The following is a 20440-nucleotide window of genomic DNA, read 5'->3' on the forward strand; positions in this document are numbered from 1 at the left end:
TGTGCCTGATTTAAAAGTACTCAATTGCACTTAACTCTACACTTGGATCTGATCGCTGAGCAGTTACCCTCGAGCTCTCAGGTTAATCAGATTAATAGTGAAACTCTGGCAAACACAAAGGTTTTGGAGGAAATGTGAGAAAACTGGTTAAAAAGTAACAATCAGGCTAATTCAAAACAGACTTAACAAAACTGTTAAATACACCCAAATAATCAGGACTGTCATGAATCCTGAACCTGATCATTTATCAGATGTGGACATTCAGCAAAAAATGCCCACTGTGTGTGTGTGTGTGTGATGAGAGACACCCCTCCAATCTCCATTCAAGGGGAACAGTGGACTGCTGTGTTTCCCCTGTTAACAGAGACTGCAGTGACTCCTTTCACTGAAACGCCAGACACTGTTCCCATGCTTACACACACACACACATTCAAAACAGAACGTAATAAGTTACAAAACAGTCATGTTTTATTCTCCTTCGACCACATCAGGAGATGCATTACACGGATGGGTTGGACATGAAAAATAAAAACAAAATCTCTGATTCATACATATAATGTTTTTAGGTAGTGAGCTCCATCCACACTGCAAAATACTCACACACACACTTTCATAACACATTCACACTCATCATCCTTCTTCCACAAGTTTCACTGTTTTGACAGTGCTCTAACAGTGAGGCTGGACTTAGCCACTGGTTGTGCCTCTCATGTATTGCACATCCTACAAAATCACTGTTAAATTATTTTTTGTTTACCAATAAATACCTGCTGATTTGTGAATACAGGTGGACATGACTTGGTCCAGTGCAGTTGTTGCCAAACTGAAAAAAAAAACAAATACTGGTAATCATTAACAATGTTTTAACCAAGAGTTTAAATAATAACTTGATAAAAGTAACATCTGAAGTTCGATAAATACTATATTTTAACAAAGACCAAACTGAGTTAAATTTTTGGCGTCAACAACACATGAGGGCAAACCTGTGGCTAAGTCGGCTTGACTGATTAAACAGCAGCGTTCACAGCAACATTGACCATCTGATATACAAACATCTAAAGCCAGCAGCCAACAACCACAAACATCACCAGCGACCTATAAAAAGCATCTTGTTTTTCCTTGCCATGTTTCTGTTCTCTTATGCCGACACTTCCTGTGTACCACTCAAATAGTTAATCTGCACATAAGAAATATTTTCTGTGATTTTTCATTTAGCACTCTTGCACACACTCTGATTCAGACTGGATCAAAATAAAAACTGCTATCCCACTGTGCTATCTTCATGATTATCTGTAAGCTACATGCTTGATGAAGGGAAGAAGTATGCAAAAATAAATAGCACTCAAACCTGTCTGTCTATTTCAGGAGCTCACCTCAAAGTGGCTACTCAAGGCTTGATCTTATGCTCTAAAAGGCAAAGCCACCAAAATTGTGTAACCCAAACTGCTACCTGAAGATGCATGCAAATAAACCACCTTAAGTGTCTCTGTTGCCATTTATAACACGTTGGACTGCATTTGGCCTCATCGCTCTAGCTCAAATCAGACTAGATCTCTTTAGGTGTGTGTTGGTTGGCATGTCTGCAGAGGGACGTTCAGGTGACTGTGAGTCGTGATGCTAAACATGGTTGATTTAGAAAAGAGATCTGAAATTTGCTGTAAAAACGTTTCAAACATTAGAATCTGTCACACTCCCAAAAATTAAAAACAATGTAAAAATTGACAAGTTTTGTTCTTCCTAAAAACAACTCCTCACTATATGATTGTGCTTTTGAACACACGCCTGCACAGTCCAGCTGCAATGCTTCTTTGCTTTCACATATGCAGTTTTGTTTCTGTCTTTGTAGCTTTGTTCCATCTGTGTTTCCCATCATCTTCACCAGGAAGCACGTCTGCATGTTGCCATGACGACCGTGCCAGTGGTTTGTCGGACACCGGATCAGCTGGAGAGTGGCCTCTGATGCTTGTAGTAACAGCTTTATGCCTTGGCTGGTTTTGTCAGTAATAAATAAATAAATACTCGAGGGTCAGGTGCACAACAATAAGTCAGGTCTGAGCATGCTCCATGACCCGTGTCTGATCCCTGAACCTTGCTGCACCAACAGGTTATTCCTATGCTGTTCAGTCTATCCTGTTGCCACAGATGGTGAAGCGGTCTATCTCCAGCAAGTCTTTCTTGGGTGTTCTGTGTTTGACTATGTCTCCTTCCAGTCCCGTGTCCGTATTGATGATTTTGTCATCGTCCTCCTCATCAGGCGTCGTCAGGAATGTGTCCGAGTCACTCTTGGGGAGTGTGGGGGCAGTGCTCTCTGCCATGGCGGTGGGCTGACAAATGTCTGATGCTAGGGAGGTTCCTCCTTTGTCAGCCGTGGGTTCTGTGATGAGAGATTTTAATCAGTAGAGGAAAATAAATGTCCTCTCAGATCCACCAGGCTCACAAGGTGACGTAATATAACAATATCTATTCACTCATCAAATAATAAACTGAATACATCTGTATCTATCTTGTCAATCTATTTTCAGTTTTCTTATTGGTTGTTGCATGGGTTTAAGGGACAGGGTATGCACAAATGAGCTGACTTTTTTTGAAACAATAAAGTTGTCTGAGTCTTCCGTTTACCTCTTGAGTACTGGAATGGACCCAAAATATTAAGTTTAACCCACCAACATCAAAGCCACATATTTTTGGAGTCAAAGGTAGCTACTGCTCTAAAATGGCCCAGTAGTACCTGCAGTTCAAACACACCTCTACATAATTATTAATAGAGACCGTGTGAGAGAAAGAAGCTGTGCTACCTTGCTGTGGTGAAATGTGAACATGTTTGGTCCGGTGAGCTCTAGAGTTAACACGGCTAGAGACCACAGAGGGTGGAGGGTTGAAGAGCTTTTCTTCCATGTTGGCCTCTTTGACGAACACACAAGATGTTCCCAACAGAACGATGCTGTTGAGCACTTTCAGAGTGATCATCCTGCTCCCAAGAAGACAAACCCAAAGCATGTGGATATGACAGCTGTGATTAAGTGACAAATGTAAAAACAACAGATTCTAGTATTCTAGACATATATGCGATATTTACCCCAAGTAAAACAGCAGCACACACATGAAGGAGAGCGAACCCTGGATCTTCACTGAGCTGGTCACTACTCTGATCAGCTAAAAATAAAAACACATAATCAGACCGATACACAAATAATCTCACATAGACATTACAGTGGCACAGAAAGAATGACTGACCAGCAGAGCTAAAGGGAGCGGAATGAAGCCCATTCTTCTGGATACGGAGTCACTGTAGTCTGTGTAAGCCTGCAGAAACATTGATACATGATCACCTAAAGCATCAACAAGCAGGACAGTTCTATTACCCTCATTAATGCCTTACTCAGTGCATAACATAAAATCAGGAAAAATACATATCATCATTATTTTTATTATTTTTTTAAACAAAGTCAACATATCAAAAAATATCACACAAAATACACAATTAAAAAATTACATTTCAAAGAAGGGATGGGTGATAATGTGTAGCATAAGACAATAAACCATCAGAACTTTCCTTTAATCTTTTAACATTTCTGGCTGTATTTCACCACTGTAGGCTTTGCTACAAGATACAAAAAAACACCTATAGTATCTACACTGTCTGAGAGTTAGGTAGGCCACAATGCAGAAAAACAGCTCCATCCAAAATTTAAAAACTAGGAAGAAAATCCTTCTCAACTGTTCAATATTTCTTCCTGACTTCTCACACTGTAAAGTTGCTACATTGTTGCAATTTACGTTATTGTCATAAAGAGATTTCTTTAGGTTATGAAGAGAGGAAGACAGTGTCGTGCAAACCTTTCACCTCCCCTGTGCTTTAAATCTATGTCTCTGTTAGTTTTGGTAGTACTGAGGTAGTAATAAACTTCACCTGTCAGTGTTTTTTTTGTTGTGTATTCATCACTTTCTTATGTTCCAATGTTCATAACAAGCAAGCAGTAACCTGAAACTTGGTCTGGATGTAAGATCACAAAGGTTTTTGGTTTGTCAAGCTAACATAAACAAAGAAAGTCTACATACATGCTGTTTAATTAGTTTGCATATAATGTGTGTAACAGTTGGGTGGGTGGAGACAAAGCTAATATATAAGCTTCTTTCACTTACGTTCTTCTGTCGACTGCTGAGGAGGTCAAATGCAAGACTGGCTCTGTATTCTCCGTAAACCTGGGAAATGAAAGAGATCAGCCAAAGAAACGGTAAATACACAACTAATATACAGCTACTGAGTACAGGCATATGGTCTTTTTTGTCTGCTTGTTATTGAGCATTTTTAAGTAAAGTGACAGGGCAGTGAGTCAAATTCATAAAGCCAGTGTAAAAAGACAACAATCTGCACACATGGATTCACAAGAGCTCAACCAGTAAGGCCACAGTGAAGTTTGTCCATAGTGAAGTTTGTGTGATTAGCTTTGACAGCTTGGAGATAAAGGGGTTAATCCCTTCCTGTGGGGTTGGTATCTGTTACATAACCATGGTTACAACTCCCTGAAATAAATCAAAGTGAAAGACTAGTCATGAGGGAAAGAGGTGTGAAAAAAACTGAGTCTGGATGAAAATGGATGAAATGAGAGAAAATGGCACAGGTGACAGACGTGACAGACAGTGTGTGAGTGTGAGTAGGCTGGCGTAAAATCTTTTATTTTATTTTTTTTTTTTGGGGGGGGGGGGGGGTAGAGAGGCTAAAGCACAAAGCATGTACAGTAGGCCAGTGGAGTGAGTCAGAAGTTCAGAGAGAAAGTGGAGTGCAGCTGAAAGTATAACAAAGTAATAACAAATGTTTTCCTGACTTCCACAGCTCTCCTGAATGGATATCTGAAACCACTTTAAAAAGGTTGTCAGAATTATTTTCTTTTTCTTTTCCTCCACGGTGAAAACAGTATACAGGACATAGAGGTTGAACAAGCATGTGGGCCTATAGGCAAGGCATGGTAAGACACCATTTTGCTGTGTGTGAACCTTAATCACAGACCGGTTTCTGCTGCAGTACAGTATCTGGAAATATTTTGAAGCTGTGAAGCTTTCAGTGATTCAGAATGGGATGCTGACTTCCACAGCTGCAGATTTTCCCACATTCGTGCTAATTAGTGTTAAATGCATAAGCTCACACCACAGTTGTCTGCAACTGTTTGTCCAAAATGGTGTTCAAAATAAGAGTTTTAGGGTGGCCCAATTTGTCAGTTTGTGGGTGCCCATCTAGCTCATCTAGATGTCAGGTGTCAACTCAACCAGAGCAAATGAATACAAAATAATAAATACAAAAAATAGACTCACATCAGCACTGATGTCATTGAATTTGGTGATAAAGGCATGCTTGACAACATCCACAGCAACTTCTGAAGCTATAACCATGACTACATCAGGAAACAGCACCCAGAAGTGGTCTGCAACACATGAAAAGCAAATGAGATTAATTATTTAATAAACATAGTTATTTCTAAAAAACAGCGGGTAGGAGAAAGCCACTATAAAGACCTGAGAATGGGCCTATGAGGATTACTATGCACATGTGTGTGTATATATGTTTGTTATAGCTATGCCAGCTCAACTGCTTTCAATAATGGCAGTGTACTGCATTTGTTACCAGGGTTCCATGAAAACTGCTCCATGTTTCTCAGACAGACGATGAGCAGGAGAATGTAGTTGGTGAACCTTTCTTTTATGTCTGTGGGAAACAAATAAATCAATCCTGGATTAACCTACTTTGTATTCACTGTGGCTGAGCTCAGATGCAGAAATTTACCTTGTATTAAATCATCAGGTTCAAAGGCAGAGGTACAACAGAACTGTCCAAAATAAACATAACATTTGTTTAACATACCACCACACTTACCACTGTTAGACATCTGGAAAAGGTTGTTCTTCTCAAACTTCTTAAACACACTTCCTTTGATCTCCACAAACTGCAGAAAGGTCAGAAGGATTATTTAAAATGATGCCGATGTATAATTGTTGAAGTGTGTTAACATGGTGGAGCATTATTATACTCACATTGTTTGACATCATTATGGTGAGCAGAGACTTGTTATGGGAGTTGAAGGCTACATTAAGAGTTGTGGCCTGAACCATGATGAGGATGGCGTGAAGAACTGGTTAAGCTGCTGAGGAAAAATATACAAGGACTGCCAGAAAGAAATCCTGCTACTGTGTGATTTGTTTTGATTGAACTCTAAATGTCTTATATGAATAATTACTATTATTACTATAGTATTATATATGTCTTATTTCCCTGCATTCATAGATTAGGTATTTTCTACTTTGAGGATCAAGTTATATAGACCAATATTATTGTCTTTAATTTTTTCTTTATTCACAAATTTATTTTTAGTTTTGAATGCTGTCTGTGTTAAACTCCTTAATTAAATTTATTCATTACTAGCAATATTGAAACCCATCTAAAAAATAAAGTAACTGATTCAGATTTAACATTTAGTTTTTTTTCCCCCCGGTACTATGCACTATTTTCAGTCACGTCAGAAATACACAGACTAGTGACACCGGTCACAAGTCCGTGTCAGTGAGGATACAGACATAAAGCACAGCCATAAAGAAATGAGGAATCACACCAATGTGTGCTCTCTTCTTCTCCTTGGGCTCTGTCGCTGTCCAGTATAAAGCATCCAGGATGTCTTGTCCAAATGATGAGAAGAGGCGGTCCGCTACCTGTAAAAATAAAACAAAAACGACAACAAACAAACAAACGGTGAATGAATGGTTAGCTGTGTAGTGTTTTCAGTTAATCTATCAGTCGAGACTATGGCAGCTGGGTGTACCTCTAACATGTTGTAGATGATGTAGAGTTTGATCACAGACTGCCCCCTGATGAGGTGGTACATCATGGAGTAATCCACATAGCTCATCATGGAGTAACAGAGCACCATAATGAAGCCTTTCAGCACATCACACACCTGTGCTGGTTGGAGCAAGCGGGAGCCACTGAAACACACACACAAAATACTAATGACGGAAAAGCAAGAAACAGAATGCAGATTTACAACCTGGTTAATCCAAACAAAGTCAGGTGTTCTACTGCCCTCCAGAGGAATACAGCGTTAAATAGGTTTTAAAATGTGTATGAATGTGAGGACAGCTTAAGCAAGCTGCTGTGAGATCATTCTCCTTAAAACTTATTTTTAAATTTTATATAATTCTGTTTGTTAATACTATTTTATATTATTCTCTTTCTAAAAAGTTTTTTAAATTAAGAAAATAATGGGCAGAGTAACTTCAACTGAACAACACTGATCTATATATAGATATAAGCTTTAAGAATATATAGCTACCAAGTAATATGAACTCAAATGTTTGAGGAATGTGTTAATTATAAACATAGTGATACATAGTAGTACATTAACATAGTAATACATCCTCTATACTAAAGCATATGTTACCTGAGGCCACAGCATGGCACTGTGAAGAGTCGTAAAAGGGCCAGAATCACTCGAAGTGGCAACAGTGTGAACACGTAAAGAAAGGCATCCAAACAGAGGAAGAAGCCGAATGTCATCAACTAAAGAGAGAAGATGAGGAAGACAGGCAATGACGAATTTTTTTTAATTTTAATTTTTTTTTTTAATTTCACACACTCAGTCTACCTTTTCCAGCTCCTTGGGAATGCGGAGACAGGTGTAAACCTTCTCTCTGCGCTCTGTGTATTTGGCCTCATTATGTTCTAGGAAGTATCCTCTGGTGAGCTCAGTGGTTATAAATCTGACCAAGGACAGGTCTAGAGATACATACAGAGAAAAGACATTTTTATTGAAATTACACACAGACACAACGTTTACAATCTTCCCTAAAATTCTCAGCATTAACAGCCTACATTAACGTAATGTACACAATATCTCTGTTGACTTAACTTTGGAGATTAACAGCAGAGGCTGCTTGGGGGAAGGTTATTTAGCTAAATACCATCAATCCAACCATCCATCATCTGAACCTGCTTTGTCCTGCACTGCAGGGTCACGAGAAGGGGGGGGGGCCTATCCCAGCTATCTACGGGTAAGAGGCAGGGTACAACCTGGACAGGTCAGCTGATTACCAGTCACACACGATTTAAAAACAGGAAGAAAAAGCTGCAACCAAAAGATGAGAAAGCAATCTGTTGCTAAAGCAGCCTCCATCCTTTAAAGACTGTTTCAAGAGCACTACAGGAATATGATCCAAATTAGTTGGATTAATTAGTAAGATGTGGCTCACTGTTGGGGTTCCTGTCAGAATGCTGTGTAAGCCACACCACTTTATATTAGTTTCTTTGTTTGTTTGTCCTTTGTTAAAGCAGCTTTGACCCTCACAGGGTCTTGTTACTTACAGTTAATACAATATGCTTTGTTCAATTTATGGTTAATTTTTAATCTAAGCTAAACTGTCTTTCTGTCAAATAGTCTTTCAGTAGGATACATCAATAGCTTTACTGCAGAAATCTGCGCAAATCTGTGCAATCTAACCAACACTGCACAGCAGTTTACAAGCTGTATGCTGTTTTGAACAGGTTAGTCTTAATTTTTAATCTAGAGATTTAAAGATTACAATATGAGGGTGTTTACCAGACAACAAGTGTCCAGTGACAGCTATATATATATATATATATATATATATATATATATATATATATATATATATATATATATATATATGGACGTTAGCGTCCAAATACTTTTGGCCTGTACTGTGTGCGCCCACTGAGTAGCACTTCGAGTGTGCGCCTGTGCGAACTGCCTACTGGTTTAGTTTGACAGAGCAGCAAAGTGGCCCGTTTGGACTCATGCACGACCACATACTAGAGTGGTATTCTACCCACATCAAGGCATTCTAGTTCTAGTTAGAAATTACATGCATATAATACAAATGAACCACCCAGCGTTACTTTAGATCAGCACAGTATTATACAAACAGTAGCTGGAAGCCACATCTCCAGATCAGGTGTAAACTCGGAGCAGCGCCCATAACGGTACAGGCTTAGCTGACTGAAATTTAAACTGCGTGCTCAAGCAATGATGCCATCCAGAAACGTTATCTAGACCCAGCTGGGTTGGCAGTAAATAAGAATCACCTCAGCAGCTAGCTAGCACTGTTAACCCGTGGAAATGTGGCTCGCTCTCACCTGACAGGTTGCGTTTTTTGCCCTTATTGCTGCCGTTTTTATCGTTGAAACCCAGCGTCTCCGTGACACTGTCTTTCTCCTTGTTCTTCTCTGTTTTGGCAGCCTTTTTGTCCCTCTCCTTGCCCTCCTTTTCCCTCTCCTTCTCCTCTCCCAGACCTGTCGACAGCGAGTCCGCCATCTTCGCCAAACGGTCTCAGCTGCTGCCAGGGAGACTGCGTCACACGATCTACGTCATCACGCACTGTAGGTTTTACGGCTTTACCATAAATCACCTGAGGATGTCGCTAAAAGCTCCATAACCACATCACAGTTGGATCAAAAACAGATTTAAAAAAAGATTTGAAATTAATATTACATGCAAATTACAGATGATATGTACACAGTGCTTGTTTTAGTGAAAGGCATGAACAATTAATAAAGCATACACAGAAGTCAATGTAAAAACACCAGCTCACAGCATCTGTTTAATGGATTTTTTTTCAGCATAGTTTATCATGTCAGTTTTTCACTAACACGCAGATTTAAAATTTAAGGCAGCATTATTATCTCCAATCAGGTACAATAAAATGAGTATATTCAACATATCATAACTATTCAAGTATCCAAAACTACTACTAGGCTACTAATAGTATTGACCTATAAGTAATAGCATCGCTATGAGGATATTCATATCAAAAACTAGGCTATAAGGCTAATTATGTATCTTTTTTAATTAAAAGATGTGATGAAACCTTGACATAATAATTAATTAGGTCTATGTTACAATCATGTTCATTTTTGAATAAGCAAATGTAGTTGAGCTACAGTTGTTCTAGCCTTACATTTAACAGAAGCTTGTGTTAACTTTAGCCATTTATTTAACAAGTAGTAACAACAAGTGGGGTTAGCAGGAAAAGACTACAGGGACCATAAAGCACACTTGTTCTGTTCAATGTCCTCAGCTGACGTTTAGGGTCTGCCGTAATGAACCCCCTCTGTCATTTTGACTTAATTAAGTGCATTTAATTTTACAGCTGCAGCCACTATAAGGTCACCAAATGCCAAGATACAAAGGTTAATTGGTTCCGTGAAAAGCAGGAGTGTGTGTGTGTTCATGTGCGTGTATGAGAGAGAGAGAGAGAGAGAGAGAGAGAGAGAGAGAGGGAGAGAGAGAGAGCAGAAACCAGGCGCACAGGGCAGGGATAGAGTTTCTCCAGGTAAGAGATCTCTTTGACCGCCATAGATTCCGTTTCTTCTGCGTTGTGACTCACACGTCAATGCATGAAATATCGCACTAAAGGAATCAACTTTTTGTGCGATTATGTTATTATTTCTCTATTTAAACTACAGAATAAACTCATGGTGATCGCCGTGCGCACCCCGCGGTCGCTGCCGGGCCTTGTGTTACCTCCCTCGGGGCACCATGGGCTCGTAAGATGCCTTCTCTGTGGAAACGGATAACGTTCTCGGTGGCCTCGGTGCTCTGTGTCGGCTCGGTGGTCCTACTGGTGGTGGCCCTGTCCACAGAGCGGTGGGTCACCGGGAGGATCCTGTGTAAAACCGGAGCGGAAATAGTGAACGCGTCCCATCCTGAACTGGAACAGTTCATGGGGAATATTTACTACGGACTGTTCCAGGGAGGAAAGACCAAGAGGTGCGGGCTCGGCAACAGACGCTCCAAAATCTTCAGTAAGAACACACAGATACACACATGTGAGGCAGCCAGGGACGCTGGAAGTCTGTCAGAGCTGGGGTTTCTGAGACAAAGCCAAAAAACCATTCTGCTGTGGAAATGAGTCAGTAGTCGCCATGAAAACCTTTGTAATGTGATGGCATGCCCTTGAGGTCACAGTTTACAGCTTACCTGTTAAATGATTTGATGTTTTGTAGCAGTGAAAGATATGTTATTAATTCACAGCAAAATAACTTAAAGCTTTAAAGTTGAACTTTGTTCATACACAACCGCTTAATCCACAAATTTAGTACAAAAACATGAAGAGCACATCTGTGTCCTGAGGAAAGCTCCACTCAGTCAATGCTGACAGTCTGTGTGTGTGTCTGACTCCAGTTTTCCCAAAGCTTGTGCAGACGTTGAATGGAGGCCTTCACATGATGGTGATCCTCTTTCTGTTGGTGGCTGTGGGCTTTGCTCTCGTCAGCCTGTCTTTCTGCATCTACAACGCACGCAAGGTTCCCTACCAGAGCATCAAAGGACACAAAGGGCTCTACCTGTGGAACGCCATCGCTGGTATGTAACAGTGATTTTTGTGAATTACTCCTGTTACAGAAGGTTCTGTCTCCCTGACGTCCCTCCTCCTCCCGTTTCCAGCTTTCTTTGGTGCCCTGGGCGTTCTGTGTTTCCTGGCAGCTTTCAGACACCACAGCCTGACTGAGCGGGTGGCAAACTATCGAGAGAACCTCTTCGTCCTGGTGGTCCTGGATGACAGTCTGGACTGGTCTTTCTGGCTTGGTGTAGGCAGCATTGTAACTCACTTTGCTGTCTGCGGAGTGGTTGCCATGAGTCGCATCAAGCTGCCCAAACCAGAGATCAAAAAACCTGAAGAACCCACGATCTCTGCTCTGGACCTGCTCTACTGAAGGACCAACTGGGAAGTGCTGCTGCATTCTCATCACTGCACAGGCTGACAGCAAACAAACACAGTGCCAGAGCTTCTTTGTCTCTGTTTAAGGCTCATTAAAGCTTCAAGACTGTGTGTAAATGCTGACTTGGCTACATAACAACAAGCTGGAATGTCATTAAGAGAATTCTGTGGGCTCCAAGTCCCCTCACAGTCCGCTTGATGTGTTTCTCACTGCCTTTGATTTAAATGGGCTAACCCAGAAGAAGCCCCAGCAACCCAATGCAAAGGTCAGCTCGGTAATTGTATTAATTTAGAAAATGGATAGACACATCTCAGGGTGCAAAGACCTTCTTTTATCCTCTGAAATGATGCACAGTACATCCACAGAGGATTCAGACACAGAGCGGTCTCTCCTGTGCAGCCTGGCTGAGGCATAGTCCAGTTTAAAGACTCTCACAGACACTGCTGACCGAGAAACACAGAGGAGGCAGAATAAACTGAACCTTTGATGTTCTATATACCACATTGTTGTAATGTACATAATATGTATATGCATATATTACTTTGCATCAAATTATATGTATGGATGTGACTTTTAAATATCACAGCATGACATAACAGTGTTTAATGTGACCTGAGTTTTTATTCTTCGATTTTATGCCAGTGATACTGAGCTAATGCTTACAATAAGTGGTTCTGCACATGGAAACAGTTAATAGAGATACACACATGCACTCTACATAAAAATGTTTGCACATGATAGGGGAAAAAAGTCTTTGAAAATCAAATATTTGTGTCATTTATGATAATAGATTGATTTTACTTGTTCTCATGGTGAAAATCTCATTGCAGTTCTTCACAACATATTTGTTGTGCATATAGGACATCAATTTATCATCATCTAGAATCCATAGTTTTCCCTTATGTTTTGTCATATGTATGAACCTTTAAGGCCACAAAGCTTTGCGGTCTGTCTGATGTGTGTATATCTATAATATATAACATCATCCCTATCAATACAATCAATCACATAATCAGAATACCATAATGTAGTTTAGTCATACATTCAATAATTAAAGATAGAAGAAGATCATTTCATTTATCTATGTTGATAAAAGCCTTTAAAAAAAACACAAACAAGTGTCATTGACAAAGAAAACATTTCACAAAAGTAAAAGAAAATTATAAGGACAAAAAAAATAAAGGTCAGAAAAAATATGTCTGATGCTGCATGCTAAAGGATTTCCGCATTGTGGGACATATAAAGGTTCTTGGGGCCTTAATATAAAGCCGTATTGTTTTTATTATTGTATCAAATATGAACCCATACTGCAGGCGGTCAGCAGGGGGCGTACTGCACGGATATTTTTTTCTTCTCAGACATGGTTGCTGTCATTGTTCATAGTTTTTATCACACCGATGTGTACACAACTGCTTGCTTTCCTCACGATTTTGTATTCACACAGTTTCTGCCCATACTGATGAACAGATCTGATGATCTGACCTAAAACGATGATGGGATAAGACAATGTGAGTTTAACAGAATGAGTTAAGACAATACAAACTCAATACATAGATAAGTTACTGTCCTTAAGCAAGAGAAACAATTCATTTGTTTATACTGACAAAGCTCTTGATTGTGAGCTTTACAAACTTACTCCATCAATTGTTTCTTAGTGTTGGTAACCTTAATGTCAGAGCTGCAGCTCATGGATCATGTATTGTTTTCTCAGAATATGTTACTGTAATTCATAGCACAATAAAAGTACATTTCAATTTTAGCCTCTTGCTTCTTGAAACATTGAACAAGATTATTTGACTGGGCTTTGCAGCATTTTTCCAAGAAGCAGCATTAGACTGCAGAGGTTGCAGGCAACATATGATTTAACCATATTTGGATGTCTGAAGTGGTCAGTACTATGATGGCACTATTATGATGGCAGTTTTGGCTCTCCCGGGGGAGTATATGGAGGCTCTGTGCCAGCAGTCAGTACAGGGCATTACTGGGTCCTGCTCAGGCAGCCCGGTTTTTCCCTCTGAGGCCTGGCTCCAGGGCCAGGTGGCCGATGCATAAATGTATATACATACATACATACATACATACATGTATATTATGTATATATATATATAGACTGGAAAAATTAATTCCATTGGATTATTCCAGTCCAGTAGTAAAAGTGGACAGTAATTCTATATAGAAACAGCAGAGGGCAGCAATATGCATTAGACGCATCTAACCTACCTCCAATCAAAGAAGAAGAAATTTGTCTCGTTTCGTGACGCAATAGCGGCGCGACCGCAGGGAGGCATCTGGCTTCCTTTCGCACATGTAATAACGACCTTTAGAGTAGTAATTGTTGTTTTACATGTTCAGCAGGTGACAATGCTGCTTGTGAGGAGGGCTGTGCAGACGGCGGTACGCACAAACCACTACAGGTCCTTTTCTGCTTCACAGACTCATCGGAATGAGAGAAAAGTGAGTAGCTGACTAAAAACTAATAACAGAGCGTCAGAGGTTTAAGCTCTTCATTTTTGTGTGTAGTTAGCTTGCGTCCTGATGTGAGCATCATGTTGGTTTCTGACCACATAGTGTTTGTGTGTCTTCAGGGTTTGGTGCTGGGAGTGTTTGAAAAGGAGGGAGAGGAGCAGAGCCTTCATCTGACAGAAACAGCAGCAGGCTTTGATCAATCTGTGTCTGGAAAACTGTCAGAGCTCCTAAAAATGTAAGTTAGTATTGGATTGTTTGATCTGATAATGCTTCCAATAATAGAATTCTAGTGAGGGTGTGTTTAGTAAACTTCTGTTTTGTATTTCCCAGCTCTGGACCTGCACTAAAGAAAGGCAAGAGCAGAATATTTTATGGCATTCACAAGGTAAAAAAAGAGGACATTCGCTTTTAAAACCGAATCTTTTGTGACATCTGTATAACCTGCATTGCGTCTTCTTCAGGACTTCCCTTGTGTCGCAGTGGTCGGCCTGGGGAAGGGCAATGAGGGCGTGTGTGGGGCAGAGAACTGGGACACCACCAAGGAGAACGTCAGGCAGGCGGTGTCAGGTATGACACACATCCTCATCTGCACACAGGCTTATTTTAAAAATGTTACCTGGCTTATATCTGTGTGCTTGTCTGTGTTCAGCTGGCTGCCGGCTACTTCAGGACCTGGAGGTGAACCACGTGGAGGTGGACGGCTGTGGTGATGCACAGTCAGCAGCAGAAGGAGCTGCTCTGGGTTTGTTTCATTATGATCAACTCAAATCCAAGAAGAAGACCAAAGTGACAACACAACTTCATGGAAGGTAGATGAACAAACTGGGGCTCGGTGGATGTAATAATCACGCACATCATGGAGTTCCTCATGTCTGTGTGTTCATAGTAGTGACACGGCCGCCTGGGAGAAAGGTGTCACGTACGCAGAAGGCCAAAACCTGGCCCGGCTTCTCATGGAAGCTCCTGCAAATCACGTCACTCCGACTGCTTTTGCAAACACCATTGAAGAGAAACTTGCTCCACATGCAGAGTGGGTCACAATAAATAAGAGGTTTGCATCTTTTCTACTAATTATTGATTGCCCTCTCTGGCCTGACTACGGAGAGAGAGAGAGAGAGAGAGAGAGACTTCCGCCTAATAGATCATGTGTTTTAACAGAACCAAGGCTTGGGTTGAGGAGCAGCAGATGGGAGCCTTCCTCAGTGTGTCTAGAGGTTCAGAGGAGCCCCCTGTCTTCCTGGAGATACATTACAATGGTTCACCTGACAGTAAGCAGCCACCGCTACTCCTAGTGGGCAAAGGCATCACATTTGACAGGTAAATCATAGAAAGAGAGTCCAGGTCACAGCTGTCAGCAGATCATTTAAACATGTGTCTCTGTGTGTCTGTAGTGGTGGCATTTCTCTGAAGCCCTCTCTTTCTATGGATGCAATGAGAGCAGATATGGGTGGCGCTGCCACCGTGTGCTCGTCTATAGTCACCGCAGCAGCTTTGAAACTGCCAGTCAACATCATTGGTGAGCTTCTTGTTGTTCAAATTCTGTCCAACATGATGGATAAAAAATCTGAACTTGTGCTTTTTTAATGTGGTCATCAGGTCTGGCTCCGCTGTGTGAGAACATGCCCAGTGGAAAGGCAACCAAACCAGGTGATGTTGTCACAGCCAAGAATGGAAAAACAATCCAGGTGGGTGGACACATGATGACGGGTGTAGTGGTAATATTCTTGAAAACAATGAATAACATAGAAATAAACATGAAATCCTCCACATGGCGCTTACAACAGCTGAGTGTGAATGATGAACAGATTTTTTTTGTTGTGTTCAGGTTGATAATACGGATGCAGAGGGTAGACTGGTCCTTGCTGATGCACTCTGCTATGGACACACATTAAATCCCAGAGCTATTGTCAATGTTGCTACTCTAACAGGTAGGATTTCTGTACACAGTAATATAACCTTTATATCGCGTATAAGGCTTTTGGTCACTTTCACCTTCATGTTTTTAACCTAAAAATACATAAATCATGCAAACTACCCTTTAACTTTTGTAAAAACTGCAGATCCTGTTTTGGTTTTTCAGCCTAAAATCAGAAATGTTTAAAAAAAAAAACATATGCTGTGCTGCTTTATTGTTCATTTTGTTATGCTTCCTACATGCAAATGAGGCAAGTTCCTGTATCAAGTGTAGCATTATTAGCCCTTGTTAGGTGAAAGATTTTATTTTGTATGATGTTGTTATGTGGTGTGGGTCCGGGGAAGATGAACAAAAGGATCCAGAAGATTTTACTTCAACAACACCCTACATGGAGCACCGTGCATTTTCAGGAGTCTTAGCTGAGATTATTTCAGAAAGAATGCTTGGATTATTGTGCAGACTAAGAAATAGTTTTGAAGCTTTATTAGTGTGGAGTATTAGTGTGTATTGCTGGAGAATGTTCTCGTGGCTATCATTCTTCCTTGTGTAAGAAAATGTGAATGTGGTTATCCTTAAACAGTTAAATGCTATCAACAGGATAAACATTACAATGTAGATCCTATGTCCCAAAGGTGCCATGGATGTAGCTCTGGGATCAGCAGCAACAGGAGTATTCACAAATTCTGACTGGCTCTGGGAGCAGCTGCACAAGGTACAGAGGATGCACAATACCCACAGACAGTCTTAGTCTCGCAGCTTCTCTGTTGACAAATGTGTATGTGTGTGTGTGTAGGCCAGTGTTGTGACAGGTGACAGAGTGTGGAGGATGCCTCTCTTCCAGCACTACACCAGACAGGTGACTGACAGCCAGCTGGCCGACCTCAACAACATCGGCAAGTACAGTCGGTATGTATCGCATGATGCACAGTGATGCTTCACAGAAGAGGAGTCCCCTCCTGGTTGTGTCTCACTGCGTATCATTTTCCCTTTTAGTTCTGGAGGGGCGTGCACAGCGGCTGCATTCCTGAGGGAGTTTGTTACAGCTCCTCACTGGGCTCATCTGGACATTGCTGGTGTGATGAGTAACAAAGATGAAGTTCCATACCTGAGGAAAGGTATGTCTGGTAGACCAACGCGTACACTGGTGGAGTTTGCTGCTGGGCTGGCCCACAAGGGCATGTGATCACACAAGCAGCAAGAATAAACAATGATTTCTACATGTGAATATAAAACAGAATAGAACAGATATGTTATGGAACTGTCTGATGGAGCCTCTCACTTTACAGATTTAGGATGTTTTACAGCCTCATAATAGTCCCTGTAATTTAATCTGATGAACCTGAAGCTATTACTAACTACAGAGTAGTTTATATGTTGATTAAATAAAGTGTAATTGGTAAATAAAAACTTTGAATAAGTCATGTCTGGCAGTATTGTTTTCATTTTAGCATGGATGTATATTTAGATACTCAAACTAATCTTTGATTGATTTTCAGCTTCCTGCCTGTGACTGTGTTCAGTGTATTTTGAACTATATCTTAAAGACACAATGAAGAGATGATTTTATTGTTCAAAAACATTGTGCATTAAAAACACAATATACCGACATATGACAAGATGTGATAAGTGAATGAATCCGTTAATCTGGTGCAAAAATACAGTAAATATAATTACTGTTACAGGGTAAATCTGAATAACAAAAAGGGGTAAATGTACTCTAACAAGACCAGGAAGTAAAAACGGGATTTCACGAACTAATGGGTGACGTCACGTAGCTACGTCCATCTTTCACATACGGTCTATGGACTACACGGATCAAGATGGCATCGTCCATGAGTGGGATGTTTCCCGGCCAGCAGCAGCCTGGTACGCATCCTGTCGGTGGTCCCGGTGGACCGGGTCAGCCTGGATTCCCCGGTAGCGCTCCCAGGCCTCACGGAAACAACACGTTGGTGGATGAACTGGAGGCTTCCTTCGAGGTAGGCGGCAGACCTGTTAGCTTCCGATAGCTGCGTGTGCTACTGTTGTTAGCTTCTTTAGCTCACAGTTGGTGGTTTTTCGTATTGACGTTAAATGTGAGAACTACGAAATGTATGTTTTCACGTGTATAAATCATTCTCGGATAAGTGAAGTCTTTAGATACTTAAGTGAGCTAACATTCATCTCAATGCTAATGCTAGCCTGTTACCTTTGTGTTAGCATACATTTGGCACCAAACACATTAGTAGTGCAGTCCCCTCTCAAAATCAAGCACGACATCATTTATCCGTGCTTGACAGCTTGAATGTCTGTCAAATCTAACCCTGTCCACATGTTTATAGTTTCTCTATTAGCTCCAGCCACAGATATTATAGGATGTGTTCTATTTTTCTGTTATCAGTTTCAATATTTGCAATATCTTGAAAACAATACAGATGTTTTTTTCTGGTTTGTTATTGAAGAATTTAACCAAGGATTGGTTGTCTCAGACATAGGTCAAAGTTAAATAATAATCACTTAGGCCCCAGAAGAATTCTCCCCTGTTCCACAAACAGTGTAGGTCAGGGGTCAGGGACAGCAACCTTTGGCTCTACCTCGGATACTATGTACTCATTTTCATGTAGAGTCCTGAAGTAGAAACATAGTACCTTTCATAGTGAAACAGATTATTACTGTAAAACATCACTGGACACAGTTTGCCTTCTGTACTAGATCTCGTTAATTCTGGATCAAGAGGGGAAACCCCAAGTCCTAAAACTTTAAACCACTTACTTGAAACGTACTTCCTGTTGACTAATGATATATGTTTCTGCTTATTATTAAGGCATGTTTTGCATCTTTGGTAAGCCAAGACTATGTTAATGGCACAGACCAGGAGGAGATCCGTACAGGTCAGTAAACCCCTGTATCTCACTCTCATAATGTTGTATTGTATCAGCATTGATGCTTATGGATCTGTCTGCTGATTGTAGGTGTGGACCAATGCATACAAAAGTTTCTGGATGTGGCTCGGCAGACAGAGTGCTTCTTCTTACAGAAAAGGCTTCAGCTCTCTGTGCAGAAACCAGAGCAAGTGGTGAAAGAGGTACGCTGTCATTTTCTTATCATATTGCCCATATTGTCTCTAAGTGCTCATCCCAAACACTTGTGTTTAAGTATTTCTCTTCATTTGGTAATGTGGTCTTCTCAAGTAGTGTTTTTTTTTCTCACTTCAGGATGTGTCAGAGTTACGTAATGAGCTGCAGAGGAAAGAATTGCTGGTTCAGAAGCATTTGACCAAGCTACACCACTGGCAACAAGTGCTGGAGGATGTGAGCGTGCAGCACCGTAAACCCACAGACCTTCCTCCTCCGGGACCACTGGCCTTTTTGGAGCAGGCCTCTGCAAGCCTACCTCCTGCACCTTTAAAGCCAAACTGACACACAGCGGTACAGTCACATTAGCAAAAATGGCCCTACACTCAATGCACTGTTATACACTTGGTGTGCATAATAAACAAGGATGTTCGCTGAGGTCAAGTCTCACATGAGGATGCACCAAAGAGTATTTGTGGGTCTGGAGGGTAATGTGACCGTATCTAGATGCTAAAGAGGCGTCACCACCTACATGTCACATGATGTCAGTCCTGAGTTGTGGGGAATTATAACGTAGTTTTGCTTCTGTTTTTTGCTTTGCCTTTTGATTATGTAAATATTTCCATGGAAGACTTTTTTACTGTGAAAAATAAAATTTGAGAGTTTTGAATCTGCTGTGAAGTCTTACTGTGTTTTTCTTGTGATTAAAAAAGGGGTTATCCCACTAGGTTTGATGGAATATGTGATCTTATCTGAATGCAAAATTTCCAGGATTTGATCCAATCCTGTAGGTAAAACTCAATTGGTTTACTTACAAATAACTGAGCCAAGAGGTTACAAAGCTTAAAGGATTTACAAAAATAAAAGGATCAGCTGATGCTATCAAGTTGTATCCAGAATGTTGAACCTGCTTAACTGTCCTCCAACTTGAAGGAAAGTTAAATCAGTGGAATGCCCCTTTAATCACCCCGCAACACTCACAGTGTTGACATTACTCAGGATATCTCGGTGTAATCTCATCATTATAGCTAAACAAAACTACCTGCCAGCAGCTTTGATTCGATGTCATGTGTGCATTAAATCATAACAGGGCTGATGAGCAAAGACTGAGCTTCGTGACAGGCTGTTGTCTCTAATGAATTCAGCGTCTTCACACCAGAACAGACTTGTTCTGCTCAGCTTCACAGCTCTCGCCTGTTTGCTGGCAAGTACAGCCAGACACAAATCCTCACAGATGGGCTCTGGGGACAAAGCTCTGTACAAAGCAGGGGTCTGTGGTCCTGA

The 20440-nt window shown here is 40.8% G+C and overlaps 4 protein-coding genes across 4 annotated transcripts; 3 read left to right on the forward strand and 1 right to left on the reverse strand.

Annotated features, from left to right (window-relative positions):
- Positions 1 to 446: 446 nt before the first annotated feature.
- Positions 447 to 9336, reverse strand: tapt1b (transmembrane anterior posterior transformation 1b). Its single transcript, XM_028416421.1, has 14 exons — positions 9140 to 9336; positions 7632 to 7762; positions 7428 to 7546; positions 6810 to 6972; positions 6564 to 6699; positions 6028 to 6125; positions 5870 to 5939; positions 5621 to 5701; positions 5311 to 5420; positions 4144 to 4203; positions 3235 to 3303; positions 3077 to 3153; positions 2796 to 2968; positions 447 to 2374 (listed from the first exon to the last, which is right to left on the reverse strand). The coding sequence occupies exons 1-14, from the start codon at positions 9315 to 9317 to the stop codon at positions 2121 to 2123; spliced, it is 1719 nt and encodes a 572-aa protein (XP_028272222.1). The 5' UTR covers positions 9318 to 9336; the 3' UTR covers positions 447 to 2120.
- A 977-nt stretch (positions 9337 to 10313) lies between these two features.
- On the forward strand, positions 10314 to 11840 carry clrn2 (clarin 2). The gene is made up of 4 exons (XM_028414701.1): positions 10314 to 10335; positions 10469 to 10807; positions 11187 to 11366; positions 11448 to 11840. The coding sequence occupies exons 2-4, from the start codon at positions 10555 to 10557 to the stop codon at positions 11714 to 11716; spliced, it is 702 nt and encodes a 233-aa protein (XP_028270502.1). The 5' UTR covers positions 10314 to 10335; positions 10469 to 10554; the 3' UTR covers positions 11717 to 11840.
- Positions 11841 to 13983: 2143 nt separating this feature from the next.
- Positions 13984 to 17524, forward strand: lap3 (leucine aminopeptidase 3). Its single transcript, XM_028406911.1, has 13 exons — positions 13984 to 14176; positions 14308 to 14423; positions 14519 to 14573; positions 14650 to 14755; positions 14838 to 14997; positions 15075 to 15239; positions 15347 to 15505; positions 15580 to 15704; positions 15785 to 15873; positions 16014 to 16116; positions 16736 to 16815; positions 16897 to 17009; positions 17097 to 17524. The coding sequence occupies exons 1-13, from the start codon at positions 14084 to 14086 to the stop codon at positions 17284 to 17286; spliced, it is 1554 nt and encodes a 517-aa protein (XP_028262712.1). The 5' UTR covers positions 13984 to 14083; the 3' UTR covers positions 17287 to 17524.
- Positions 17525 to 17882: 358 nt separating this feature from the next.
- med28 (mediator complex subunit 28) lies at positions 17883 to 19831 on the forward strand. Its single transcript, XM_028399640.1, has 4 exons — positions 17883 to 18082; positions 18907 to 18973; positions 19055 to 19167; positions 19298 to 19831. The coding sequence occupies exons 1-4, from the start codon at positions 17924 to 17926 to the stop codon at positions 19499 to 19501; spliced, it is 543 nt and encodes a 180-aa protein (XP_028255441.1). The 5' UTR covers positions 17883 to 17923; the 3' UTR covers positions 19502 to 19831.
- The last annotated feature ends 609 nt before the right edge of the window (positions 19832 to 20440 follow it).

This window comes from Parambassis ranga, chromosome 1, assembly GCF_900634625.1.
Source record: "Parambassis ranga chromosome 1, fParRan2.1, whole genome shotgun sequence".
Taxonomy (NCBI): Eukaryota; Metazoa; Chordata; class Actinopteri; family Ambassidae; genus Parambassis; species Parambassis ranga.

Coding starts and splice junctions, on each gene's coding strand:
- tapt1b (XM_028416421.1), bottom strand. CDS start 9,317: ATGGCGGACTCGCTGTCGACAGGTCTGGGAGAGGAGAAGGAGAGGGAA. Junction 5,421..5,620: donor GCAGTTTTCATGGAACCCTG/GTAACAAATGCA, acceptor CATGTGTTGCAG/ACCACTTCTGGGTGCTGTTT. Junction 3,304..4,143: donor TCAGCAGTCGACAGAAGAAC/GTAAGTGAAAGA, acceptor ATGTTTCTGCAG/GCTTACACAGACTACAGTGA.
- med28 (XM_028399640.1), top strand. CDS start 17,924: ATGGCATCGTCCATGAGTGGGATGTTTCCCGGCCAGCAGCAGCCTGGT. Junction 18,083..18,906: donor AACTGGAGGCTTCCTTCGAG/GTAGGCGGCAGA, acceptor CTTATTATTAAG/GCATGTTTTGCATCTTTGGT. Junction 19,168..19,297: donor CAGAGCAAGTGGTGAAAGAG/GTACGCTGTCAT, acceptor TTCTCACTTCAG/GATGTGTCAGAGTTACGTAA.
- lap3 (XM_028406911.1), top strand. CDS start 14,084: ATGCTGCTTGTGAGGAGGGCTGTGCAGACGGCGGTACGCACAAACCAC. Junction 14,177..14,307: donor CTCATCGGAATGAGAGAAAA/GTGAGTAGCTGA, acceptor GTGTGTCTTCAG/GGTTTGGTGCTGGGAGTGTT. Junction 14,574..14,649: donor TATTTTATGGCATTCACAAG/GTAAAAAAAGAG, acceptor CGTCTTCTTCAG/GACTTCCCTTGTGTCGCAGT.
- clrn2 (XM_028414701.1), top strand. CDS start 10,555: ATGCCTTCTCTGTGGAAACGGATAACGTTCTCGGTGGCCTCGGTGCTC. Junction 10,808..11,186: donor CAGACGCTCCAAAATCTTCA/GTAAGAACACAC, acceptor GTCTGACTCCAG/TTTTCCCAAAGCTTGTGCAG. Junction 11,367..11,447: donor CCTGTGGAACGCCATCGCTG/GTATGTAACAGT, acceptor TCCCGTTTCCAG/CTTTCTTTGGTGCCCTGGGC.